Genomic DNA, 22164 nt, shown 5'->3' on the forward strand with positions numbered 1-22164 from the left:
CTGGTTGTGTCCCCTCACAAGATCTGGCCCACCCCGTCCCACTGCGGGGCGGGGGGGGAAATGTCGGAAAGAGCCTTGGTGCTGTGGAAGCACCACTCAGCAGTAGCCACAGCACCAGTGTGCTATCAACACCCTGCCAGCTCCCAACATAAAACCCAGCACCGTGAGGGCTGCTACAGGGGAAAACCAGTTCCGGCTCAGCCACACCCAGTACACCCGAAATGGGGCTTTGGCCCTTATAAATGAGCCTTTGTATTCTCCAGATAAACCTTTGGACCCTAAAGCTGAGGATTTGCTTTTTAGTGAGGGCTTAGACCCTACAAATGAGCATTTAGTCAAAATGAGGCTTGGAACGCTTAAAACGAGGGGAGGGACCCTAAAAATCAGGCTTTGGGCCCTAAAAATGAGACTTGTAAACAGAAATTGTGCCTTTCAACTCTAAGAATGAGGTTTGGACCCTATAAATGAGGCTTAGACTGCTAAAAAGGAGGCATTGGGCCCTAAAAATGAGACTTTGGACCCTCAAAATTTGGGAATAGAAACAGAAAACAAGGATTTGGATAATAGAACGAGATTTTATACTCTTAAAAGAAAGATCTGGATCTTCTAAATGAGTCTTTGGAGTCTCCAAGTAAAGCTTTGGACCCTAAAACGGAGCCTTTGTTCCCTAAAAAGAGGGTTTAGACCCTACAAATCAGTATTTGGCCCCTCATCATGAGGCTATTGGCCTTAAAAACGAGACTCTGGACCACCTAAATGAGGCTTTGGTAATACAAGAGTCTGGCTCTAAAAGTGAGTATTTGGACTCTGAAAATGAGCATTTGGATTGTATAAATGAGGCTTTATAGCCTCAGCATGAGGCCTTGGACTGCAAAGTTAGGTTTTCTGTTCTATAATAAGGAATTGGACTGTATAAATGCAGCTTTGGACCCTAGTAATGAGGGTTTGGGCCACAGAAGTAAACTAAAACTGAGGCTTTGGACCCTAAAAATGAGGCTTGTTACCCTAAAAGTAAGGTTAAGACCCTACAAATGAAGTTTTGGAGCCTACAATGGAAGGTTAAAACACTAAAATGAGGCTTTCAGCCTTGAAAAGGATGTTTGGACCCTAAAATTGAGGCCTTGAACAATAAAGATGAGGCTTGGAGACCCAAAATGAGGTTTTGTTCCTTGAAGTGAGAGTTTTGATGATTAAATCGAGGCTTTGTGCCCTAGAAATTATGTTTTGGACTCTAAAAATAAGACTTTGGAAACAAAAAATGGTGCTTTGGGCCGTAAACAGAGGCTTCAGACTCTCTAAATGCAGATTTTGACTGTAAAGAAGTGGCTCTGTCCCTACAAATGAGAGTTTACACCCTTAAATGAAGCTTTGGGCCTTTAATATAAGAGTCCAAAAATAAGACTTTGAGCTGTAGAAGAGGGATTTGGACCCCAGGAATGAGAATTTGGACCCTAAAGTTGAAGCTTTGAGCCCTCTAAAGGAAGGTTTGGAAACCAGACTGAGGCCCCGGACTCTGAAGTGAGCTTTAGTGTCTTCAAATGAGGTTTGGACACTAAAACTGAGGCTTTAGAAATGAAAACTGAGGCTTTGCCACTGAAGAATAAGCGTCAGACCCAATTTTAGGTTTTTGACCTAAAATGAAGGGTTGAACCCTAAAACTGAGGCGTTGGACTCTGTAAAGGAAAGTTTTGGCCCTCAAAATTCCGGTTTGGAAAATGAAAACGTGGCTTTGGGCCCTAAAAATTCCAGAGCAGATCCTAAGAATTAGGTCCCTGAAAAACAGACTCTAAGAAATGGACTCTCTGGTCTCTGAACAATGGACTCTAAGAACTGAGGCTTTGTGCCCTAAACGTGAGGGTTGAGCCTCAAAAAATGAGATGGACCCTGGGGGTGGCCCACGGGGTGGCCAGAGGGGGCACCTGGGATTTAAATGGGATAAACTGGGAGAGAAATAGGATGATAAAGAGCCTCAGCTCTACCCCAAGTGGAAGAAAAAAGCCCAGCCCAGCAGAGCTGAGCTCAGCCTTGCTCTCTCCTTGCCCAACACTGGGTGAAAGCTCAGGTGTCTCCCCTGCCCCTGCGCGTAGGTGCCATCCACCCCTCCCCGGCTGCACTCGCCTCCTCTCCTTTGCCCTCCAGGGACATTCCGACCTTCACGATGTCATTCCAAGTGCCTGGTTGCCCTCTATTGCCCCAAAAAGCCGGTTTCTTTCCCCAACAGCCATGGCAAAGGTCCCTGGGGAAGGTCCCTCCCATGGGACCACGCTGGGCTGATCTCAGCGCCACTGGCCAACTGCCAAACCCTTCTCCCCCTGCTGCGGTTGCAACCGATTAAAAAAGTCGACGCTCTTTTGCAACTTTCCCCCTTTATTTTTATTCCTCTTTTTCCTGATGGCTCCAGCCAGGGCCTCTCCGGCCCGGGGAGATCTGCTCCTCAGCGCGAGGCATCGCGGGGAGCCGGGTCCCCTCATCCCTCCATCGGTTGCCCCAAAGCCCGGGTGTTGATCAAGGGGCTCCTCGAGCAGGTTGGCCCCGGAGTTCCACATCCGGAATTGTTTTCCCAGGTTACTGCAACACGGGCCAGAAGTTCTGAGGAGGAAACTTCACAACACTCTCCATCTTATCCTCCGTAGCGGCCACTTGGGCCCGTCACAGGAGGCCTCCTCGAGCAGGCTGGCCTCAGAGCTCGTCGTCGACAAAACAGCTATGACGGGTGTTCCGAAGTACGAGGCCTCCTGAGGAGGGGAGGGCTTGGCTTTCCGGGTCTTTGCAGCTGCCAGCATTTTTTCCACCATTCCTTGTCCTCGTCTTCCTTCTTCTCGTCCTCCTTCTCCTCCCCATCCTCCTCTTTCTCCTCCCCATCCTCCTTCTCCTCGTCGTCCTCCTCCCCATCCTCCTCCTTCTCTTCCCCATCCTCCTCCTTCTCCTCCCCATGCTCCTTCTCCTCGTCGTCCTCCTCCCCATCCTCCTCCTTCTCCTCGTCCTTCTTGTCCCCATCCTCCTCCTTTTCCTTTTCCTCCTCCTCCTTTTCCTTTTCCTCCTCCTCCTTTTCCTTTTCCTCCTCTTCCTTCTGCTCCTCCTCCTCTGCAGCTCTGAGCCGTCGCTGCCTGCGCTTGGGCTCGGCTCTGCCTTGACGCTCGGTCTTTGAGTGCAGCTTTGCCCTTGGCTTGGCCGGTCCCAGGCTGCTTTTCTCCAGAGGAATCCCCCAGGATCACCGGCTGCTGCCTGGAAGGACACAACGGCAGAGAGGTCTCTACCTGAGCACACGCTGGGTTTGGGGCCGCATCCTGCCCCCCATGACCCTCTTTGTGCCTCTTTGTGAGGAACGAAACCCCCTGAGCCGGGCCCCACGGCTGACACACGGCTGTCCCCGTGTCCCCAGGCCACGCTGGGGCTCTCCTGAAGGGCTGGAGAAGATCCAGCCCTGTGAAACTGGGGGTCCCACTAGCCCCATCCCACCCCTCCGATGGGCGGTGATGGACGGCGAGTGCTTGGGGCTGGGGAATGGGCTCTGGCTGGGTCAGAAAAATCATACAATCACAGAATAGTTTGGGTTAAAAGGGACCTTTAAAGGTCCCTTTAGTCCAACCCCACCCCTGCCACGGCCAAGGACATCTTCAACCAGAGCAGGTCATTCCGAGGCCCATCCAACCTGACCACGAATGTTCCCAGGAATGGGGCATCCACCACCTCTCTGGGCAACACGACCCTGTGCAGATCCCCAGCCCTGAGCCTTCAGCCTCACCTGACCGAAGACTTTATCTTCTTCCTCTTCTTCTGCGCCGTCATCTCCTGGAACTGTGGTGGTTCCTGGTTAGGCGAGCTTGGAGCAGCGAACGCAGGACATCCCACTGGAACTGGGAGGAGAAACCTCGTCAGAAGAGCATCGCTGGGCCTCTGCCGGCCCCAGTGACACGCAGGGGTGCTCCGGCCCCTTCCCCAAAGGTCCAAGAGGGCCGTTCTGCTCCCCTCGCAGCCGCCATCGCAGCCTCTCTGCCCCCAGTTCCCCATTGCCGTGGTTTTGCGACGGCATCGTCAGCTCCCGGTGTGGGAAGGGGGAGCGGGGAGGTGACAGGGACTCTTTTGGGGGGTCGTTTCTTGGCGGGGAGGAGGCGGCCTTGGATCACCATCCTCCCACCACACCCTTGGGCGCATCCCACCCCGGGGCTCCGTGTTGGTGAAGCCAATGAGTCGTTAGGACAAACGGCTGTGCCGAGCTGGGGGGAAGCTTTGGCACAAGTCGGAGCCCTTTGACACTCAGCGCCGGTGATTTCCAAGTCAAATGACAGAATTTGGTTGCCCGCACTGTGGAAAGGAGCCGGGAGCTGCTTTACCTTGTCCAAGAGGTGGCAGAAACTCTCTTCTCGTCTCCTCATCCTCGCCAGGGACTTGTCTCGAGGTCTTGAGAAGAGCCCTGAGAGGTGGTTTGTGCACAACCTCCATTTCAAGCCTGGGAATGAGGAGAAGACACTGCCGTGACCCAGAGCACCACCAGCCCTTGCCGCTCGCCGTGCTCACCGGCAGATTTTGGTATTGCCATAAAGGCTGGTTTTTTTCCCCAACTCTACCATGTTTTTCCCCAAGTCCACCATGCCCCATCCCCAAGCACAGTCCTGGGAAAAGGAGTCACCCAGCAAAGAGTCCAGGCCACCATGGGAAGGAAGTGTTGCCTAAATTCCTTGGTCCTACCCATCAAATCTGCCTTACGGGAGCGACCACGGCCTGGGGACATCAAGAGTTGCTGCCGGGTGTCCCCATGGGAGGACACCCGTGGGGTCACAAGGAGCAAATGTCACCTTGAGAGCGGCTACAGCCGCCAACGTACTCACTCGGGAAAGATGACGACGTGGCCAGAGAAACTCAGGGAGGCCACAGGTACCATCCGGGACACCACCATGTCCAGCAGCCGGGGGACCTGCAATGGAGGAGCTCCAAGATGGTGGGATGTTCTCAACGTGGCTGTGAGCCATATTGGAGGAGCTCCAAGATGGTGGGATCTCCTCAGCATGGCTGTGAGTCTATATTGGAGGAGCTCGAGGCAGGGAGAGTTGGTAGGACCATCAACTCTCACCTGGCCGTGTCCTGCCGGGCCACCGCCATGGGACTGCCCACGCGCGCCACGGAGAAACAGAATCACTGACCTTGAAAATCACTTGTTCCAAGTTCTCCTTCCCAGACAACATCTCCAGGAAGTCATAGTAGAACTTCATTTGCACCGTTTTGCCTTCAATGAGGAGCACCCCGATGTCCTTCAGGACGAAGGCGACGTTCTCCCCCTTCCCCAGGCAGTAAGAGAGGAGGGACATGGTGCCCTGGATGCAGCCCGCCGCTTTCTGCCGGGACACCGAGGCGGCTGCGGCCACCTTGGAGTATTTGAGGGGCTCCAGCTCCTTGTTGCCTGAAAAAAACCACACGAGAGGGGTGGGGACGTTCACCCAGTGGCCCTTCCGCAGGCGCTTCCCAAGGCAAAACGATTGTTGCCTCCCCCAGAAAGAAAAAAACATCAAATTTTAGACTCTGCTCCACAGAGGGGGAGTCACTTCCGAGAAGCTTCTCAGCCCCAGGGAAGGGACGCGATGACCGTGAAGCCAACCGGGGTTTAATCTGCCATCTTACCGGGCAGGTAGGCCTTGTTGTCCGACAGGTTGCAGACCACAACAAGGTTTGTGGCCAGGCGAAAGACAGGCCTGTGGATAGTCACGGCCTCCTCTCCAACCTGGATCTGTCTGGAGACAACGTCGAAGCAGCCGAGGGTGGGAATTCGGACACCCTGGAACAGAAGAGAAGGAAGGACCCAAGGGTGAGGACGGCAGAGGGAAGAGCTGGAGGTGGCCCTGACCAGGGATGGTGCGTTGGGATGGATCCTGCCCGCTCCCGCTTGGGGAGGAGACGCTGAGTCCTCCCCCTCTGAAAAAGTCAGGGCAGGAGCAGCCTGGAGAAGAATTTGAAATCCAACCGCTGGTCTATTTGAAATAGATTTTAAGGCCTAGTGAAACGTGTTCGGGACTGAGCGATCTTGTCGTATTACCAAGGCAACCGGGGTGCTGCTCAACAGGCCTGAAAAGTGTTCTTAGCCCGCTTCTTGGATAGTCCCGACCCAAGGCTGCTCTAAAACCCAGTCAAGCTAATCCTATGGAGGCAGTTTTAACAAAGGATGATTAATTGACTAAACACAGGGGGGTTGCTAGATTAAGAGAATTTAGGATATCAAAACTGCTCACTCTACCTACCTGTTTCTCTCTCTCTACCTGTTTTGTAGAACATCTTGGAGTCTCAGAATTGTGTGAGATAATATCATAACTAATAACTAAGAAATGATGAGAATCAAGAAAAGGTTGAGTGGAAACTTCCAAAGACTTTGGACTCAGGTAATAGATTTAGAAACAGTGTATAAACACCGCAAGTCTTTGGGACACTGGCCACTCACTGAGGTGTTGGCCCAACTCTGAGTTGTCAATAAAGCTAAGCCTAGAGATTCTTTAACAAGCCCGAGGGCATCCGGGGGGTCTCCAGCGCCCAGGATCAGCCCTGAGGTCCACCACCACCTCCCAGAGGCGATACCACCCTGGCACAAGCCCTGTTTGTCCCCCAGCAGGGACTTTTGGGGTGAGTTTCCCACTTTCTGAGGAGGGAAGAGAAACGACAGGCCGTGCCCCGGGGCCGTGGGGACTCCCCAGCCCTCTGGGCGGACAAGGAGGATGCGGGTGTCACCCCACCTTGCACAGCAGCAGCTGTTCTTGAATGCAGCCGGACACCGCATTCCAGACGGCTCTTCGCTCTGGAGAAGAAAGGAAAACCAGGTCACGCTCCACGTCCACCAGCTCTCAACCCTCCCAACGTCTCCCCGAGCTCTTGCGCGTTGGGACAATGCGTCATCACTGTCCCCAGGAGGAGACACCCCTGAGGTGGCTCCAGTGCTGAGTCTCCCCCACACAACCCTCAACCCACTGGGCACCGCAATGGCCCGGCAGTGGCTGTGGGTGCCTGTACCTTCGGCGGTGATGCTAGGCATCATGAAGTTGTGCTCCATCCCATCCCAGAAGTCCATCCCGCGCAGCCTCATGCTGGCAGGACGCTCCTTAACGGCGGCAGCCGGGTGGGAGCTCATCCTTGCTCGTCCTGCGGACGCTTGCTGGATGGCAGGACCCACCGCTCTGCAGCTCTTATACCCTCGTGCGCATGACGTCACAGTGATGCAGCTGCTGATGGGAGCGATGCCCACTGTGACATGGCCACTGCTGATTGGCTGGTCACAGTGACGTGGCCACTGCTGACCCGCTGCCCTCTGCCACGGGGCTGCCACCGGCTCCTTCCTCCCTGCCCGGTGCCCAGCTGACGTACGCCTGTGCTGTCTCAGCCCCAGAATCCTGTGTTTTCTCCTCAAACCAGCAGGCAGCACAGGGAAAACGTGCTCTTGTCGATCAGCCCGGCACGAGACGCTTCTCCATCCCCCATCGTGCCAAATCCTGATTTTCATCCTAGTTGCCATGATCACCAGTGGCTCATCCACTCACTCCCGGCTGCTCCAGTGGGATGAGCCCTCAGGGGCTGAATCGGAGCGCTCCAAGCGAGGTGTCCCAGGGCCTTTCCAGTGCCCAGCAGCGCAGTGATGCTGTGCTTGACGCACCCCAGGACACGCTTGGCCCCTCGGGCTGCCAGGACATGCTGTTGACTCCTATTCAACTTGCCATCAACCCAGACCCCCAGATCTCTTTCTGCGGGGCCACTCTCCAGCCTCTCGCCCCCCAGTTTGTGCATAGAACCACGATTACCCCATCCCAGGTGGAGAATCCACCACTTGCTCTTGATACATCCCATACGTTTGGTGACTGCCCAGCTCTCCCGTCTACCCAGATCTCTCTAAGGAATCTCTACCCCCGAGGGCACCCACAGCTCCTCCTACTTCAGTACCGTTGGCAACTTAATGTACATTTGACTCCTGTGCCCGGATCATTTATAAAAACATTGAAGAGCGCTGGCCCTACAGCTGAGCCCCGGGGAACACCACTGATGACTGGCTGCCAGCCTGATGTAGCGCCATTTACGACAACGGTTTGAGCCATTTGTGGTCCCCAAAGCTGCATTTTGAGGGCTGAAACCCTCATTTTCAGGGTCCAAACCTGTCTTTTATTACCCACAGCCTTTTTCTAGGGCCCACAGTTTCACATCTAGGGTCTAAACCCTCATTTTTAGGGCAGAAAGCCTCTTTTAGAATCACAGAATCATTCAGGTGGGAAAAGACCCTTAAGATCATCCCGTACCCACAGAAATTAACACTGCCAAGGCCCCACTAACCCATGCCCCCGAGCACCACACCTACACGTCTTTTCAATACCTCCAGGGACGGTGACTCGACCACTGCCCTGGGCAGACTGTTCCAGTGCCTGACAACCTTTCTGGTGAGGAAATTTTTCCCAGTGTCCCATCTAAACTTTCCTTGGTGCAACGTGAGGCCATTTCCTCTGGTCCTATCACTTGTTACTTGGGAAAAGAGACCGACTCCCACCAGCAATAGTCCAGCCCTGCTCCAGCCCCACTGCTCCAGCTGCATCCTCCTTCCCTGCCCTGCAGCACGCACCCCCCAAGGGCAAAACCAGTCATCTTTATCTTGTCCCCTCTTCCCAACATTAACAATGACTAGATAAAACATATCAAAGGAGACGACATCAGGAAAGGCACGTGGACCATGATCTGTGCTGTCAGTTCTAACAGCTGGTATCCTTCAGATTCCAGGGAGCTGAAATTTCTCTTACAGCCAACTTGAAAATTAAAACTATTCTCACTAGCCAAGAATTCTTCTCTAAGGACAGAAAACTACTGGTTTGCAATCTGAAGGTTCTTACTCCGAATCGCACTCCTGCAAGTGAGGAATTGAATTAAGACCAGGCTTTTTTCCTGGCAGCTTCTCTGCTTGTCCAGAAAAAGAGGGTGGGAGGGTTGGAAGTTTATTTGAAAGCTGAGACGGATTTTACAGGATCCCAGTTATTTAGATTTTCCATTACACTGAGCCATCACAAATGCATGGCTAGGTAGGCTTTTTTTTAAAATACTTGTTCAAATTAATCAGATCTAGTAATAAATGAATGCAGGAAAGGCTTTTGCCTTTACAATCCTTTCATCCGTGTCTCCTGATTACACTTCCTCCTACTGCTGCCCAAATCCAGATGGTTTATGCTTTGGGCCATTTGTTTCACGTACAGAAACTTTATTTTCTCCCACACACCCTCACCCGGGGTGTCCTGCGAGACCACAAAGCCCGGAGAGGAGGAGGAGGAGGAGGGAAGCTTTAGCCCATCCTGCCCCTCCCGAGGGGTCTCAGGGCACAAAAAGGCACCCCCACGCCAAGCTGGCACGTCGCCATTTGTCCCAGCACCAAAATCCTCTCCTGTACTGGGGAGCTGGGCTGGTTTTGACTGGGCACTGGTCGGTTGGTGGTCAGCAGTTGGTTTCATTGCCATCACTTGTCCTCCATAGGTTTCATTTCCGTCTCTTTGCTAATTTTTCCTTTTCATGACAATTTATTATTATTGATGTTATTTTAGTTCAGTTATTGAACCGTTCTTATCTCAACCCACCACTTCTCTCACTTTTCCAATTCTCCTCCCCCATCCTGCTGGGGGGGAAGGTGCTTAGTTGCCAACTGGGGTTAAACCACGACACCAAGTGGCAATTTTGCCTCTCAAAAAAACCCCAAAATCCCTTCAGGTACCAGCAGTAGCGTTCCCTTACTGGGTGCAAGACAGCACTAGAGAATTAATAGAATCGGAGAATCAGAATAATTCTGGTTGGAAAAAAACTTTAAGGTCACCGAGTCCGGCCGTGAACCCAACACTGGTGAACCCACCACTAAACCGCGTCCTGAGCGCCACGTCTACGCGTCTGTTAAATACCCCCAGGGCTGGGGACGCCACCACCTCCCTGGGCAGCCTGTCCCGGTGCCAGTAAAACTAACATTGATTTTCAGTTCTCCAAGTAAAAAAAATGGATTTTTTCTTTTTTTTCCTGGAGGCTGGCAGAAGAACATCACCACCAGCACAGCCTTTCTTAGCATGACAGTGGGCTAATCAACCTGTGGCAGCCTGCATGGTAAAGAACATGCTTCCACCGAAACGAGTGGTTGGGTGGTTTGGTTTTAATAAAATAAAAGAGATACTAATAATAAATTCTATAGTTCTTTAATAAATTATTATTTGCAGTCAGAACTTTACAGCAGGAGAGAGAGAGACAAACCAGAAAAACACCCAGTGAAGGAAAACAAATGTCCTAAATGGATCTAAACATCCCCACGGCATTTTGGGAGCACTCCTCCCAAATCAGGGGGCTCTTATTTTTGTCCCCCCAGCATCACACAGGCATTTCTGCTTGCTGCCAGGTCACCTCCGCACCAGCACAGCACAGAGCGTGAGTCAAGGCTTCTTATTCTACAGGGAGACAGAAACTGGAAAAACTCCGGGGGAGGGGGGGAAAAAAAAGCACGGATTTGAGAGTGTGTGTTAAAAACAGGTCGAGGGAAAGGGCAGGAGAAGGGCTGGGGTGCTGGCCAACAGGCTGTCAGGGGTATGGGCTTGTAGCTGCAGCTGTGTTTAAAACAGTGGGTTGCTACCAGCCTGCAACAAGCAGCAGGTGCCTGTGCTGCAGGAACTCTCCATTCCTCTTGAAAACAGCGGGGACTGTTTGTAAGAATGAAGTTAAATATTTGCTCTAGGTAAGTGTGCTGACAAAAGGAGTGAAACTGAAGGGGAAAAACCCCCATTCAGTGGAAATGTTTCCTCCTATGGATTTGTCTCTCGGCCCCAGCACAGCACTGGCAGGAAACAGTTCATCACGCGTGTTCTGCTGCCATGACAGAGCCGCGGTCCAAGCTGGTTTCCCACGCTGGGGACATGATAGAGGTGCCCCCGCCGGGGAACACATGGAAATGAGACTCAGCTGCCATTGCTTGTGTCTGTCAGAAGCACCTGCAATATTTGAAGGCTTTAGGACCGACAGCCAGGACAATGGCAGGAAACACCCGATGAGGGCATCAGCATCTCCAGACTTCTATTTCTGGTGACAGTATAAACCTTCTGTTTAATTAAAGACATCTCAAGCTCCCAGGGTGAGGCTGTTTATAGAGAGTGGGGGAAGGAGAAGCTCCTCAAACTACGGCCTGTTGAAGTAGCCCATTTTTGATCTCTTCTGGTAGTGGGGTCTTACGAATTTATGGCAGAGTGTAATAAATCAGAGCAACGAGTGCCATCGGCTCGCACCTGCTGCTCAGAAACCATGCCTGCAATCACCAGCTCCAGGCTGAACCAGCTCAGCTTTTCATCAGCTTCTGCAACTCTGCAGTGTGAGGAGAAAAATCTTGTCCCGTTGCAAGCAGGACTGGAGGAAGGCAGCACACACCTGTCTAAAGTAGCACTTAAACCAGGGCATCAGTGCTGGGAAGCCTCATCTCACAGCAAACCCACCCAGACACCCAGTGCCCAAGGCAGGAGGCAGCGGGGTGCACCTTGGGGTAGCACCAAGGCTCCCCATCCCCAGCTCCTCGCCGGGGGTTTTCCTTCTCCGGCTGGGCTGCTCAGCTGGTGTTTTGCAAGTGGGAAACTGAGGTGGAATGTGATAAAAGACGGGAGGATCGGAGCAGAAAATAGAGCTGAAGGAAGCTCTAAAGCGTTGCCAACATAAGCCACCTCTGCCCGTGGGTGACAGCTCCAGCCAGCTGAGGTGCCACTTCCTTCCTGGACAGCGTGACCTGCAGGTCTGGTATGAATTTGGATGAGCTGTGGGGGGATGTGGGGTAGGGGAGAACTTTGTAGAGGCCGGTGATGGTTGGACTCGATGATCCCGAGGGGCTTTTCCAACCTGAATGATTCTGTGATTCTGTTTAGGGGCCCCAGGAGCTCTGTCCTGCCAGGGGGGTTGTGCTTTGCCCGCTGCAGGGGCTGCAGAGCCGGGGGCAGTGGCCGTGGCCCAAGGGGCGGGTGTCCCCGTGGGGCTCTGGTGCCTGTGACATCACAGAGGAGAAGTCACCCAGGGATGTCACCAGGGTGCCAGCCGGCAGCACCCGCTGCAGTACGGCTCGGGCCAGCGGTGAGTGAGGCTGGTGGGGGGAAGGCTGGGCCGGACGAGGGCCGGGGCAGAAGCTCTGGCCCCTCAGGGGGGTTTCTACAGCCGGGGCGAGGGCGCAGCCGCTGCGGGGAGCGCCTGGGGCAGGGCAGGTGCCGCCCTCGGGGCTGGGCGCAGGGGTGCCGGGGCTGCCAGCCACGGCCAGTGCCCGGGGGCTGTGGGGAGATGTCCCCGTCCCTGCAGCGCTCACCACCCTCCCCCTTACTGCCTCCCAGCTCCCTCGGGCCCTCTCCCACCCGGCCCCAGCCCCGGCATATTCTCCCCTGCTGCCCCAGCCGCCACCTCCCTCCCACCCAGCCCCACTGAGCCCCTTCTCTCCCTCCTCCTCCTCCAGACCATGGCTGTGTTCATCACCCGCGTCCTGACCCTGCTGAGCATCGTGCAGTACGTGCTGAGAGCCGGGGACCGGCAAGACGCGGCCACGCAAGAGCTCCTGCGGCAGCGCGAGGAGCAGGAGCAGCAGGAGATGACCCGGCTGATGGAGGAGGTGGAGCAGAGCAGCCAGGAGCAGCGCGGCCTCGCTCCGGAAGGCCTGCTCCTCGGGGCCTGCCAGCACTGGTGGTTCTGGGCCTCCGCCGACGCCCTGCTCGTGCTCTTGGGGCTCTACTGGCTGCCCAGGCAGAGCGGCGCTGACGGCGACAGCAGCAGCCAGCGGGGAAGCGCCAGCGGTGCCGAGGAGCAGAGAGGGGAGGACGAGGACTGCGAGGGCAAAGCAGAGCCCAGTGACACCCTGGCTGGACACAAGCCTCTGCAGAAGGCGGGGAGCTCCGCGGCGCCTGCCAAGCAAGCCCGCCCCAACAACTCCCTCCTGACGGGGCCGCATCCAGCCTTGGGACAGGGCAGCGCCTACGAGTGCCCCCAGAACAACATCCCCCAGCGCCTGCTGCTCGCGCCCCCGAGACCACCCCTGGGCCACGTCGTCCGCCAGCGCTGGGCACCGCGGGGGCTCTGCCGGCAACGCGCTGCTGCACCCCCGGCAGCTCCTGACGGGGAACGTGCTGCGCCGCCTCCTCTGCCCCGGGAGCACCCCAACACCAGCCGGGTCCCCGCTTCCCGCGCAGCCTCTGACCCGCTCCGCTGGCACGCTGCTCCAGCTCGGAGGCGCAGGAGGGCGTCAATAAATACCCAATAGAAATAATATTTATTTTATTATAAAAAGAGATAGACAAATACCCTGAAGAAATCCCCAATAAATTAGTTTGGTTTAAGCAATCCCGTGTCCGTGAGTGCCTGGGCAGCACTGTGCTGGGGAATGTCACCCCTTGGCTCCATCTCCGCTCTGTAACAAACAGATGAAGTTTGTTGATGAATTTACGTTTGCAGTGGTTACACTCAGACCTTTAGTGCCTCCTTCTCTTCTCTCTCTTCTCCTGGTGTTCCCCACATGCCCTCCTCCCCGCCTCCTTTCCCACAGCCCCGACCACCTCTGTCCTTGCTCCCAAGGCCGCCGCTGAAATCAGCTGCTCCATCCCCGGGTCGGGCTTTTCCTGGCTGAGATCAACCCACCACACGCGGGTCCCTTCTTTTCCTCGGGGAAAGAGCACAGAAGGCACAAACAAAACTCATTAGATTAGGAACGAGCAGAGTACCGGCAGGCAAGGATCTCTGGAGGTCAGGGATGTGTGAAAATGTCTCTTTCTCCCCAAAATGAGCATTAAGGCGCTGTGTGGTGACTCGTGTCCCTACAGCGACCGATGAGAAGATTTCGCCATCTCCTGGGCGCCCGCTTAAGCTCCATCTTAAGTAAGCCCAGGTTGCTGCAGGCGTGGCGCTGTCCCCAGCAGCTGGGAGGAGGAGGAGGGGGTGGCCGAGGGGGGTCAGGGGGGTTTGGGAAACACCCCCCCTCCCCAAATGGCCAAATCCCCAACCCCCAGCTACTCACTGAGGGCGAGGCAGGAGCAGACCCACTGCAGCACCGCCACGGTCTGGAGCCGGCGGCGAAGGGGGAGCCGGAGAGGGGTGAAGTGAAGGGGCAGGGCGGGGGGGGGCACTGGCACTGGGGGAGTCAGTGAGAGCAGGGAGGGGCACGGGGAGCTGGAGGAAGAGGGGCAGGGAATGGGAGCTGCTGGTTTTAATGGAGCTGGTCCCACCCCAAGCCCTGCCCTCCCCTGGGAGGGGAGCACACTGGGAGACACTGGGAGATATTGGGGGGGGTAAATGGGGAAACTGGGGGACATCCACGGACACTCTGGGGACCCCAAGCCTCCGTCTCTGTCACCATAGAGGGATCACGGGACACTGGGAGGGGCCACAGGGACAGTGGGGGACCCCCAGGCTACCCCCTGTCCCCAGCATCAGGGTCCCAGTAGGGTCACTGGGCAGACCGGGGGCACTGTGCCACCACCCGGGGGTCCTCTTGGCTTTCCCAGCAGAGGAGGGGGGGTGGTTGTGGACTGTCCCAGGCTCTGATTTGGGAGGGACACTGGGGGAGGTGGTGGCTGACGGGGACAGTTTGGGTCCTGGGGTGGGGGCACCCATGGGGGTGTCACTGCTGGGGGCAGGGACACCACGATGTCCTTCTGGACGCTGCTGGTGACAGTGACACTGGGACCGCAGGTGCCATCAACACCAGTCTGGCCACGGGCTGGACACTGGCGACAGTGGTGGTGCCAGGGGAGGTGGCTGTGGGCACCAGGCTGGGGCTGAAGGTCATCACCTGGGGGGCAGGGGGACAGCGTGGGGCATAATCCTCTGTCCTGACTGTGATTCCCTTGGCAAAAAGAAGTGGCACTTGCAAAGGTAACAGGGAGTTCAAAAACATTTTTCCTAATTTGTTTAACTTTATGGATAAAGAACACCTGAGCAGCGCTGCCATTCCCTTGCACACAAAAGCCTTCTGAAGTCATGAAAAATAAATTAATTCCAGGCTTTGAGCAGAAAACTCATCGCGCCACTGGACAGCTGAGTTGTTGTTTGACCCCATCTAAAAGCCTTTCGAGAAAGAAAGGCTCAAAAGATTTGCAAGGGAGGCTTTTTAATAGGATTTTGACAGAGATCTTCGAAGTGGTCTTGTGAGAAACAACCTGTGGTAGGTGTTTGGGGAGCCCCAGCTGTGTAGAACAGCAGCTGACTCCCGTGCGGGGGGTGGCAGCGCACAGGCCCTGGAAAGCAGCACGTGCTCCCCCAGGAGCCGCCTACAGCAGCCCCGCCCTGTTCTGCCCTCTAATCAAACTGCAGCCCAGTGACCAGTTACACTCAGAGGAGAAAAAACACTTTTCCAGTTGAAGGTTTCATGAAGTGAACTTCAGGTAGTTAAGGATTCCTTACCATGCTCCTGGGCTGGCAGCAAACCCCCGTCTCCCCGCCCCAAGGCACAGTAAAGCCGCGGTTTCTCTCTCTCCCACATTCCGGCGTAACCTGCCAGCGCCCCCCACCAACACCACACGTCAGGGAACTGGCAAACAGAGAAGCAGAACATGACTGGAGGTTGCTTTAAACACGACGTTGCAAACTGTACGGGCCATTCTGCAGACTACCAGGTGTGCTGTCGTAACACTGGTGCAGAGAAACAACACTTAAAATTTGAGTTTCTTCAGGAAGAAAGAAAAGAGAGTTCCTGGATGCAGCCTTCTCTTAGGGGACCTCTCCCCTTCTGCAAGGAACAAAAATGCAAGAAACAGCCTTGACCTTCAATGGGAGAGGCTAAAAAACCACAAACCCTTTTCAGGAGTGAGGACAAAGAGCTTCAGATCAACTAGTTTCAGTTTTAGGGGGGAAGAAAGAATCTCTTGCTCGATGATCCATTTGTCAGTGGAGTCTGTTCCAGGTTACACCATCTCCTGCTGCCATGTCAAACACGATTATGCCCGGGACTAACATGCACTAAAGCAGTAATGTTTCTACAAATACGAAAGAAGAGAGAATTCCCAACGGCAAAAACAATTCAGACCCTGATTTAACAGGGTTCAAGTGACCGGCAAGGCCTACTTCAGTACAGAGACTGTCCTAAAGTGAGGCCTCAAACCAAGAGCACTTCAAGACTGGGGGACAAGTGTTAGTGACACAACAAAGAACCAAAACAAGGGCCAAAACACTCTGAGCACTTTACACAGTATTTCCTAAGAGTCATGACGTTATTTTCCCCAAACTCTTCAGCTTCACACAAAATAATCTCCACTGAGCTTTGAACAAACAAAAGCAGCCACCTAATACCTTCTCTGCTCCCCCACCGCGTCCTCCAGAAGGTGCCTGATGGTCACAAAGCCACCGACCCAGCAAGTCCACATTTATTTCATGCAGCCGGTCTGGTACAGCCAGGAATCCTGTGCAACCAGAGAGACACAATTACAGACAGCAGCTGGTACTGAGGATCAGCCACAGAACAAATGGATTCACGGGCAGAGACTGGGTAACTCTGATCATTAACGTTCCTGGCAGCTGCGGGGACATCTACCACCCGGCTTATTTCCACTGTCTCCTGCAACTCACAGGCACTGAGAAATCCCTCTATTTGGCCCGGGAAATACCATTTGTGGCACGTCTGGCCATGTTTCTGGGGGTCACTAGGAAAGTACAAATTCCAGGAAACAACAGTGTCAGCTGAAGCCTGCTCATTATCACCTTCTCCTGAAAAAAACAACCCCCAGACGTCCAACAAACAACAAAACCAGAAGCACACACACCACCAGCGATGTGCCTGTCCCACAACACTGCAAGATACAGGTAGGACTGCCAGAAACTTTTGAACTGCTGTGCAAAGCAGTGGCCGCTCACAGCATTTTAAGGAGTGTGTGAATGTGCAAGACGAATCTAAACCCGCCAGGAGATGGCGACTGCAAACCCTAAACGGAACCGGCAGCCCCAGCAGAAAATAGATCGTCGTTGCTTTTCCGCCTTAAAAAGCCGACCTGAACCCGTGACTGTTAACTGTGACCCGAGGCAGACGTGACCACGACCCCTCAAGCCTTCTGGAGGTGCAGGTGGGACTGAACAGGGTGGGGGCACTCGGAACAGGCTCACCCAGGCAGGCTGGGCACGGTCACCCCCACGTCTCTCCACCAGCACTTGCTAACGCTGGTCCCCTGGGGTATCCAGAGCTGCAGGCAGGGAACGGGAAAGCAGCTCCTCTAACACCAGCGTTCAGCCCAGAACTCTGCCTCCCCAGCGCCCAAACGGGACAAAACTCAAACTGGGCCCCTTCTCCTCACGCCGGGTCAGAGTTTGGGACCCCAACGGGATGCCACAGCGTGGGAAAGCTCCAAGGACACAGCCTAAGGGAACCGGAGCTCCCCGGCTCTCAGAGTAGTTCTAGAGCTAAAGCGGGGGCAGACATCAACTCCACATCAGGTAAGACAGGCCAGCGCTCAGCCCTGAGCCGGGAAGGCAGCCTCCTCCCGGCCTGCCCAAGGGGTTCCAACCCAGCACACTTTCTTCCCAAAGCGGGACGCTGCCTTATTGCGGTGTGACGCCACTCACCCGCTCCTGGAGACGGCACCAGAGGGACACGGCACAAGCCATCAAGCCGCTGTCTGCGAGCACCAGAGCCCTCTGGGGACTGTTCTTCACCACGGGGCCCCTGAGAGAGAAAACAGGAGACAGAAGAGATGGTGAGACATTTCAGCTACGGCGGAGCTACCTCAGGGCAACAAGACTGAGACTGAGCCCTTTTGCTCAGGGGAAAGTGCACACCAGAGAAATACCCGCTGAACAGAAATCTCCAGCTAAACTGAGGAAAATAAGCAGATTTGAGGAGCACAACATAGCAACAGACTACCACAAGACTTCTTTTGTACGGTACTAGAGTGTAAACACACTCCACATGCATCAAAACTGGTCCGTAACTGTACATTCCATACAATTGCTCCCTCATTATTTAAACATAATTTAATACACAGCAATCTGTATTTCTGTGCAAATCAGCATCTAGAGAATCCAAACCTTGCCTCTTCCTCTGGCCAGACGCATCTTTCACCTCAACGTGCACCGAGAAGCATTCGGAAAACCCCAAAGCGCTTGTCTACAAAACCCCAGTAACACCCGTAGCTAAGGAATATTTGGAGAAGCCGCTGCAGAATTCACGGTGAGCGCAGACAACATCGCCAGTGGAGGAGCTTCAGCAGCACAGTGTTCCCAGACCTGGCAGCTTCTTTAGCAGATGAACCTCAACAGCTCTGCCCGCTGCGGTTTTTTGCCCCGGAAGGTACCGAGTTCGTTTCTGCCCCTCAGACACTTCTCGCCGCGTTTCCTCCCCCCGGCCCTGCCGAGGCCGCACGCACCGAGCTCAGTGCCCGAGCAGAGGCACCGATTCCCCTCCGAGCACCCGCCGCTTCTTCCCCCGGCACCTGAACCACCACTCAAATCACCCCCAGTCTCAAACAGAACAAGCCTGACAGTTCATGGAACTTCCTGCCACCCCTGGAAGCTGCCCTGGCGAGGGAATTCTCACACGCACAGATATTCCTCCAGCCTGAGCTCTGCAGCTCGCACTGCTGACCTCTGCTCTCTCCACGCAGGACTTCTCACCCGCCTCTTTTCAGCACAGCAACCACCACCGTAAGCCGAGGGCCTCCAGTTCCTTGCGGACACCCACACATCAGCAGTTACTGACACTTTTCACCTCCTGCAACTGGAATCCAGTTGCTGGCGGCTCCGGCGGGCAACCTGCGCCCCTAAACCCGATGCTGCCGCTCGCGGTGGCTCCCGGGCCGAGCCAGCGCAGGGCAGGGCTGTGCCCAGGCTCAGCACCGCGTCCTACCAAGGCAGCCCCGCGGAAATACAGCTGCAGCCTCCCGGCAGGGAAAGGAGCAACATGGGGTTCGCTCCCCAGCTCTCCAGGGTAAGTCCGGACCTAAACCGCCCCTCTCCAGCTCTACGCTCAGGTGACACGTGCCAACACCCACCCCGGACCTGGGGAACCTCTCCCAAGCGCTGGGCACTTTTTCTCCCAAGAAATGCCCAGACTGAAGGAAAGCGAGCACGCACGCACGCCCGCGCTCCTCTCTGCTGCCTCAGCCGCCGCACTCCTCCGGTCGGGCTCCACTCGCTTCCCGGCGCTCACACAACTCCACCGTGCAGCCAGCACAAGGGTTTCAATCCCCCAACAAGACGGGCGCCGCAAACTAGGACCCGTTTTAGGGCTCGGCATCGGGACAGCAGCGTTACAGCAGCGCCCGCCTGCAGCCGCCGTCCTGGCCGAGCACTCCACGGGAACGACACCGCCAGGGACACGCAGCAGCTCCGAGTCCAAACTCAGCTCCACGGACGCTGCGGGCACAGAGCGACCGAGGGCTTGTGCTGCAGCTTCACAGCGCTGCCTTCGCTCCCGCACAAGTTCTTCACGGCCAGAGCAACATTAGCAGCCACAGCGCTCGACAAGCACAAAACCTTCTCTTTCTCCCTCCGGCCCCCCCACGAGATGCCTGTCCCAGCCTGCACGGCCGAAGGCCACAGCTCACTGCCCTTCGGTCGCCAGCACAAACCAGCCCTTCGGCGCTGCTGTGACCAGCCCAGCCCAGCGCTGGCGGGCCCAGGGGCCCAAAGGTTTCCTTTCTACGGGCACAAGTATCGCTTTCCAGGCAACAAGAGCCCTGAAGTTTAGAATCTGCCCGAAAGCGACGAGACACAACTCCGTCCTTCACCAAACCTCCTGTTCCCTGAACAGGAAACCAACACACGGTCAAAGGGCCCGGCCAAGGAACTCTGCCTGCACAGACTCACCCGCATAAACCCGGACAGTGCAGTCTCACGGTCCAAAAATTACCCCGTTTCTCTCCAGGGAGACACCCGCCTTCTTTCTGCCGATTCCCTCTCTAGAGAGAGGCAGCGTTCCCAGACCTGGCAGCTTCTTTAGCAGATGAACCTCAACAGCTCTGCCCGCTGCGGTTTTTTGCCCCGGAAGGTACCGAGTTCGTTTCTGCCCCTCAGACACTTCTCGCCGCGTTTCCTCCCCCCGGCCCTGCCGAGGCCGCACGCACCGAGCTCAGTGCCCGAGCAGAGGCACCGATTCCCCTCCGAGCACCCGCCGCTTCTTCCCCCGGCACCTGAACCACCACTCAAATCACCCCCAGTCTCAAACAGAACAAGCCTGACAGTTCATGGAACTTCCTGCCACCCCTGGAAGCTGCCCTGGCGAGGGAATTCTCACACGCACAGATATTCCTCCAGCCTGAGCTCTGCAGCTCGCACTGCTGACCTCTGCTCTCTCCACGCAGGACTTCTCACCCGCCTCTTTTCAGCACAGCAACCACCACCGTAAGCCGAGGGCCTCCAGTTCCTTGCGGACACCCACACATCAGCAGTTACTGACACTTTTCACCTCCTGCAACTGGAATCCAGTTGCTGGCGGCTCCGGCGGGCAACCTGCGCCCCTAAACCCGATGCTGCCGCTCGCGGTGGCTCCCGGGCCGAGCCAGCGCAGGGCAGGGCTGTGCCCAGGCTCAGCACCGCGTCCTACCAAGGCAGCCCCGCGGAAATACAGCTGCAGCCTCCCGGCAGGGAAAGGAGCAACATGGGGTTCGCTCCCCAGCTCTCCAGGGTAAGTCCGGACCTAAACCGCCCCTCTCCAGCTCTACGCTCAGGTGACACGTGCCAACACCCACCCCGGACCTGGGGAACCTCTCCCAAGCGCTGGGCACTTTTTCTCCCAAGAAATGCCCAGACTGAAGGAAAGCGAGCACGCACGCACGCCCGCGCTCCTCTCTGCTGCCTCAGCCGCCGCACTCCTCCGGTCGGGCTCCACTCGCTTCCCGGCGCTCACACAACTCCACCGTGCAGCCAGCACAAGGGTTTCAATCCCCCAACAAGACGGGCGCCGCAAACTAGGACCCGTTTTAGGGCTCGGCATCGGGACAGCAGCGTTACAGCAGCGCCCGCCTGCAGCCGCCGTCCTGGCCGAGCACTCCACGGGAACGACACCGCCAGGGACACGCAGCAGCTCCGAGTCCAAACTCAGCTCCACGGACGCTGCGGGCACAGAGCGACCGAGGGCTTGTGCTGCAGCTTCACAGCGCTGCCTTCGCTCCCGCACAAGTTCTTCACGGCCAGAGCAACATTAGCAGCCACAGCGCTCGACAAGCACAAAACCTTCTCTTTCTCCCTCCGGCCCCCCCACGAGATGCCTGTCCCAGCCTGCACGGCCGAAGGCCACAGCTCACTGCCCTTCGGTCGCCAGCACAAACCAGCCCTTCGGCGCTGCTGTGACCAGCCCAGCCCAGCGCTGGCGGGCCCAGGGGCCCAAAGGTTTCCTTTCTACGGGCACAAGTATCGCTTTCCAGGCAACAAGAGCCCTGAAGTTTAGAATCTGCCCGAAAGCGACGAGACACAACTCCGTCCTTCACCAAACCTCCTGTTCCCTGAACAGGAAACCAACACACGGTCAAAGGGCCCGGCCAAGGAACTCTGCCTGCACAGACTCACCCGCATAAACCCGGACAGTGCAGTCTCACGGTCCAAAAATTACCCCGTTTCTCTCCAGGGAGACACCCGCCTTCTTTCTGCCGATTCCCTCTCTAGAGAGAGGCAGCGTTCCCAGACCTGGCAGCTTCTTTAGCAGAAGAACCTCAACAGCTCTGCCCGCTGCGGTTTTTTGCCCCGGAAGGTACCGAGTTCGTTTCTGCCCCTCAGACACTTCTCGCCGCGTTTCCTCCCCCCGGCCCTGCCGAGGCCGCACGCACCGAGCTCAGTGCCCGAGCAGAGGCACCGATTCCCCTCCGAGCACCCGCCGGTTCTTCCCCCGGCACTCGATCGCCCGCTCAGCCCCGCTGCCGGCTCCCCCGCCCCGCTGGGACGAGCGGCCGGGCCCGGAGACCCCCCGACACCCCCCCCCGGGCCCAGGCGCCGGTCAGCCCCGGCCGGGCCCTTCCCGCGCCGCGCGGTACCTGCACGCGCCGCCGCCGGCGGAAAGAGCGTCCCGGGGCGGGGCGGGGCCGGGGCAGCTCCGGCAAGGCCCCCGCTAGAGGTGCCCGGCCCAGCGCCTGACCCGCGCGTGCCGGCGGGCACAGGGACGCCCCGGGCACGGCAGGACCCCGCCCGGAAGCCGCGGCTCTGAGCAGAGCCCGGCGCCGGAGCCAGCCGCGGGGCAGGGCCGTGCAGCCGCGCTTCCTCTCACAAATAAAC

The 22164-nt window shown here is 56.4% G+C and overlaps 2 protein-coding genes across 2 annotated transcripts in view; one reads left to right on the forward strand and one right to left on the reverse strand.

The window, feature by feature from the left end:
* Positions 1 to 2349: 2349 nt before the first annotated feature.
* Positions 2350 to 22164, reverse strand: part of LOC141936832 (uncharacterized) — a 172982-nt gene continuing 153167 nt past the window's right edge. Inside the window, exons 15-22 of the mRNA XM_074854155.1 lie at positions 17527 to 17626; positions 6717 to 6778; positions 5617 to 5770; positions 5142 to 5398; positions 4830 to 4915; positions 4335 to 4450; positions 3746 to 3857; positions 2350 to 3225 (exon numbers count right to left, since the gene is read on the reverse strand). Of these exons, the coding sequence (XP_074710256.1) occupies positions 2604 to 3225; positions 3746 to 3857; positions 4335 to 4450; positions 4830 to 4915; positions 5142 to 5398; positions 5617 to 5770; positions 6717 to 6778; positions 17527 to 17626 (1509 nt within the window). The 3' untranslated portion in view covers positions 2350 to 2603. The remainder of the gene's footprint in view (positions 3226 to 3745; positions 3858 to 4334; positions 4451 to 4829; positions 4916 to 5141; positions 5399 to 5616; positions 5771 to 6716; positions 6779 to 17526; positions 17627 to 22164) is intronic.
* LOC141936819 (uncharacterized) lies at positions 11812 to 13243 on the forward strand. The gene is made up of 2 exons (XM_074854142.1): positions 11812 to 12075; positions 12446 to 13243. Exons 1-2 carry the CDS (start codon positions 11824 to 11826, stop codon positions 13241 to 13243), a joined length of 1050 nt encoding a protein of 349 aa, XP_074710243.1. The 5' UTR covers positions 11812 to 11823.

The sequence above is a fragment of the Strix uralensis genome, chromosome 34 (genome assembly GCF_047716275.1).
Source record: "Strix uralensis isolate ZFMK-TIS-50842 chromosome 34, bStrUra1, whole genome shotgun sequence".
NCBI lineage: Eukaryota > Metazoa > Chordata > Aves > Strigiformes > Strigidae > Strix > Strix uralensis.

What these genes read in the sequence shown, in the direction of transcription:
- LOC141936819 (XM_074854142.1), top strand. Translation starts at nt 11,824, where the DNA reads ATGATCCCGAGGGGCTTTTCCAACCTGAATGATTCTGTGATTCTGTTT. An exon ending in CAGTACGGCTCGGGCCAGCG is followed by an intron (nt 12,076 to 12,445) that starts GTGAGTGAGGCT and finishes CTCCTCCTCCAG; the next exon opens with ACCATGGCTGTGTTCATCAC.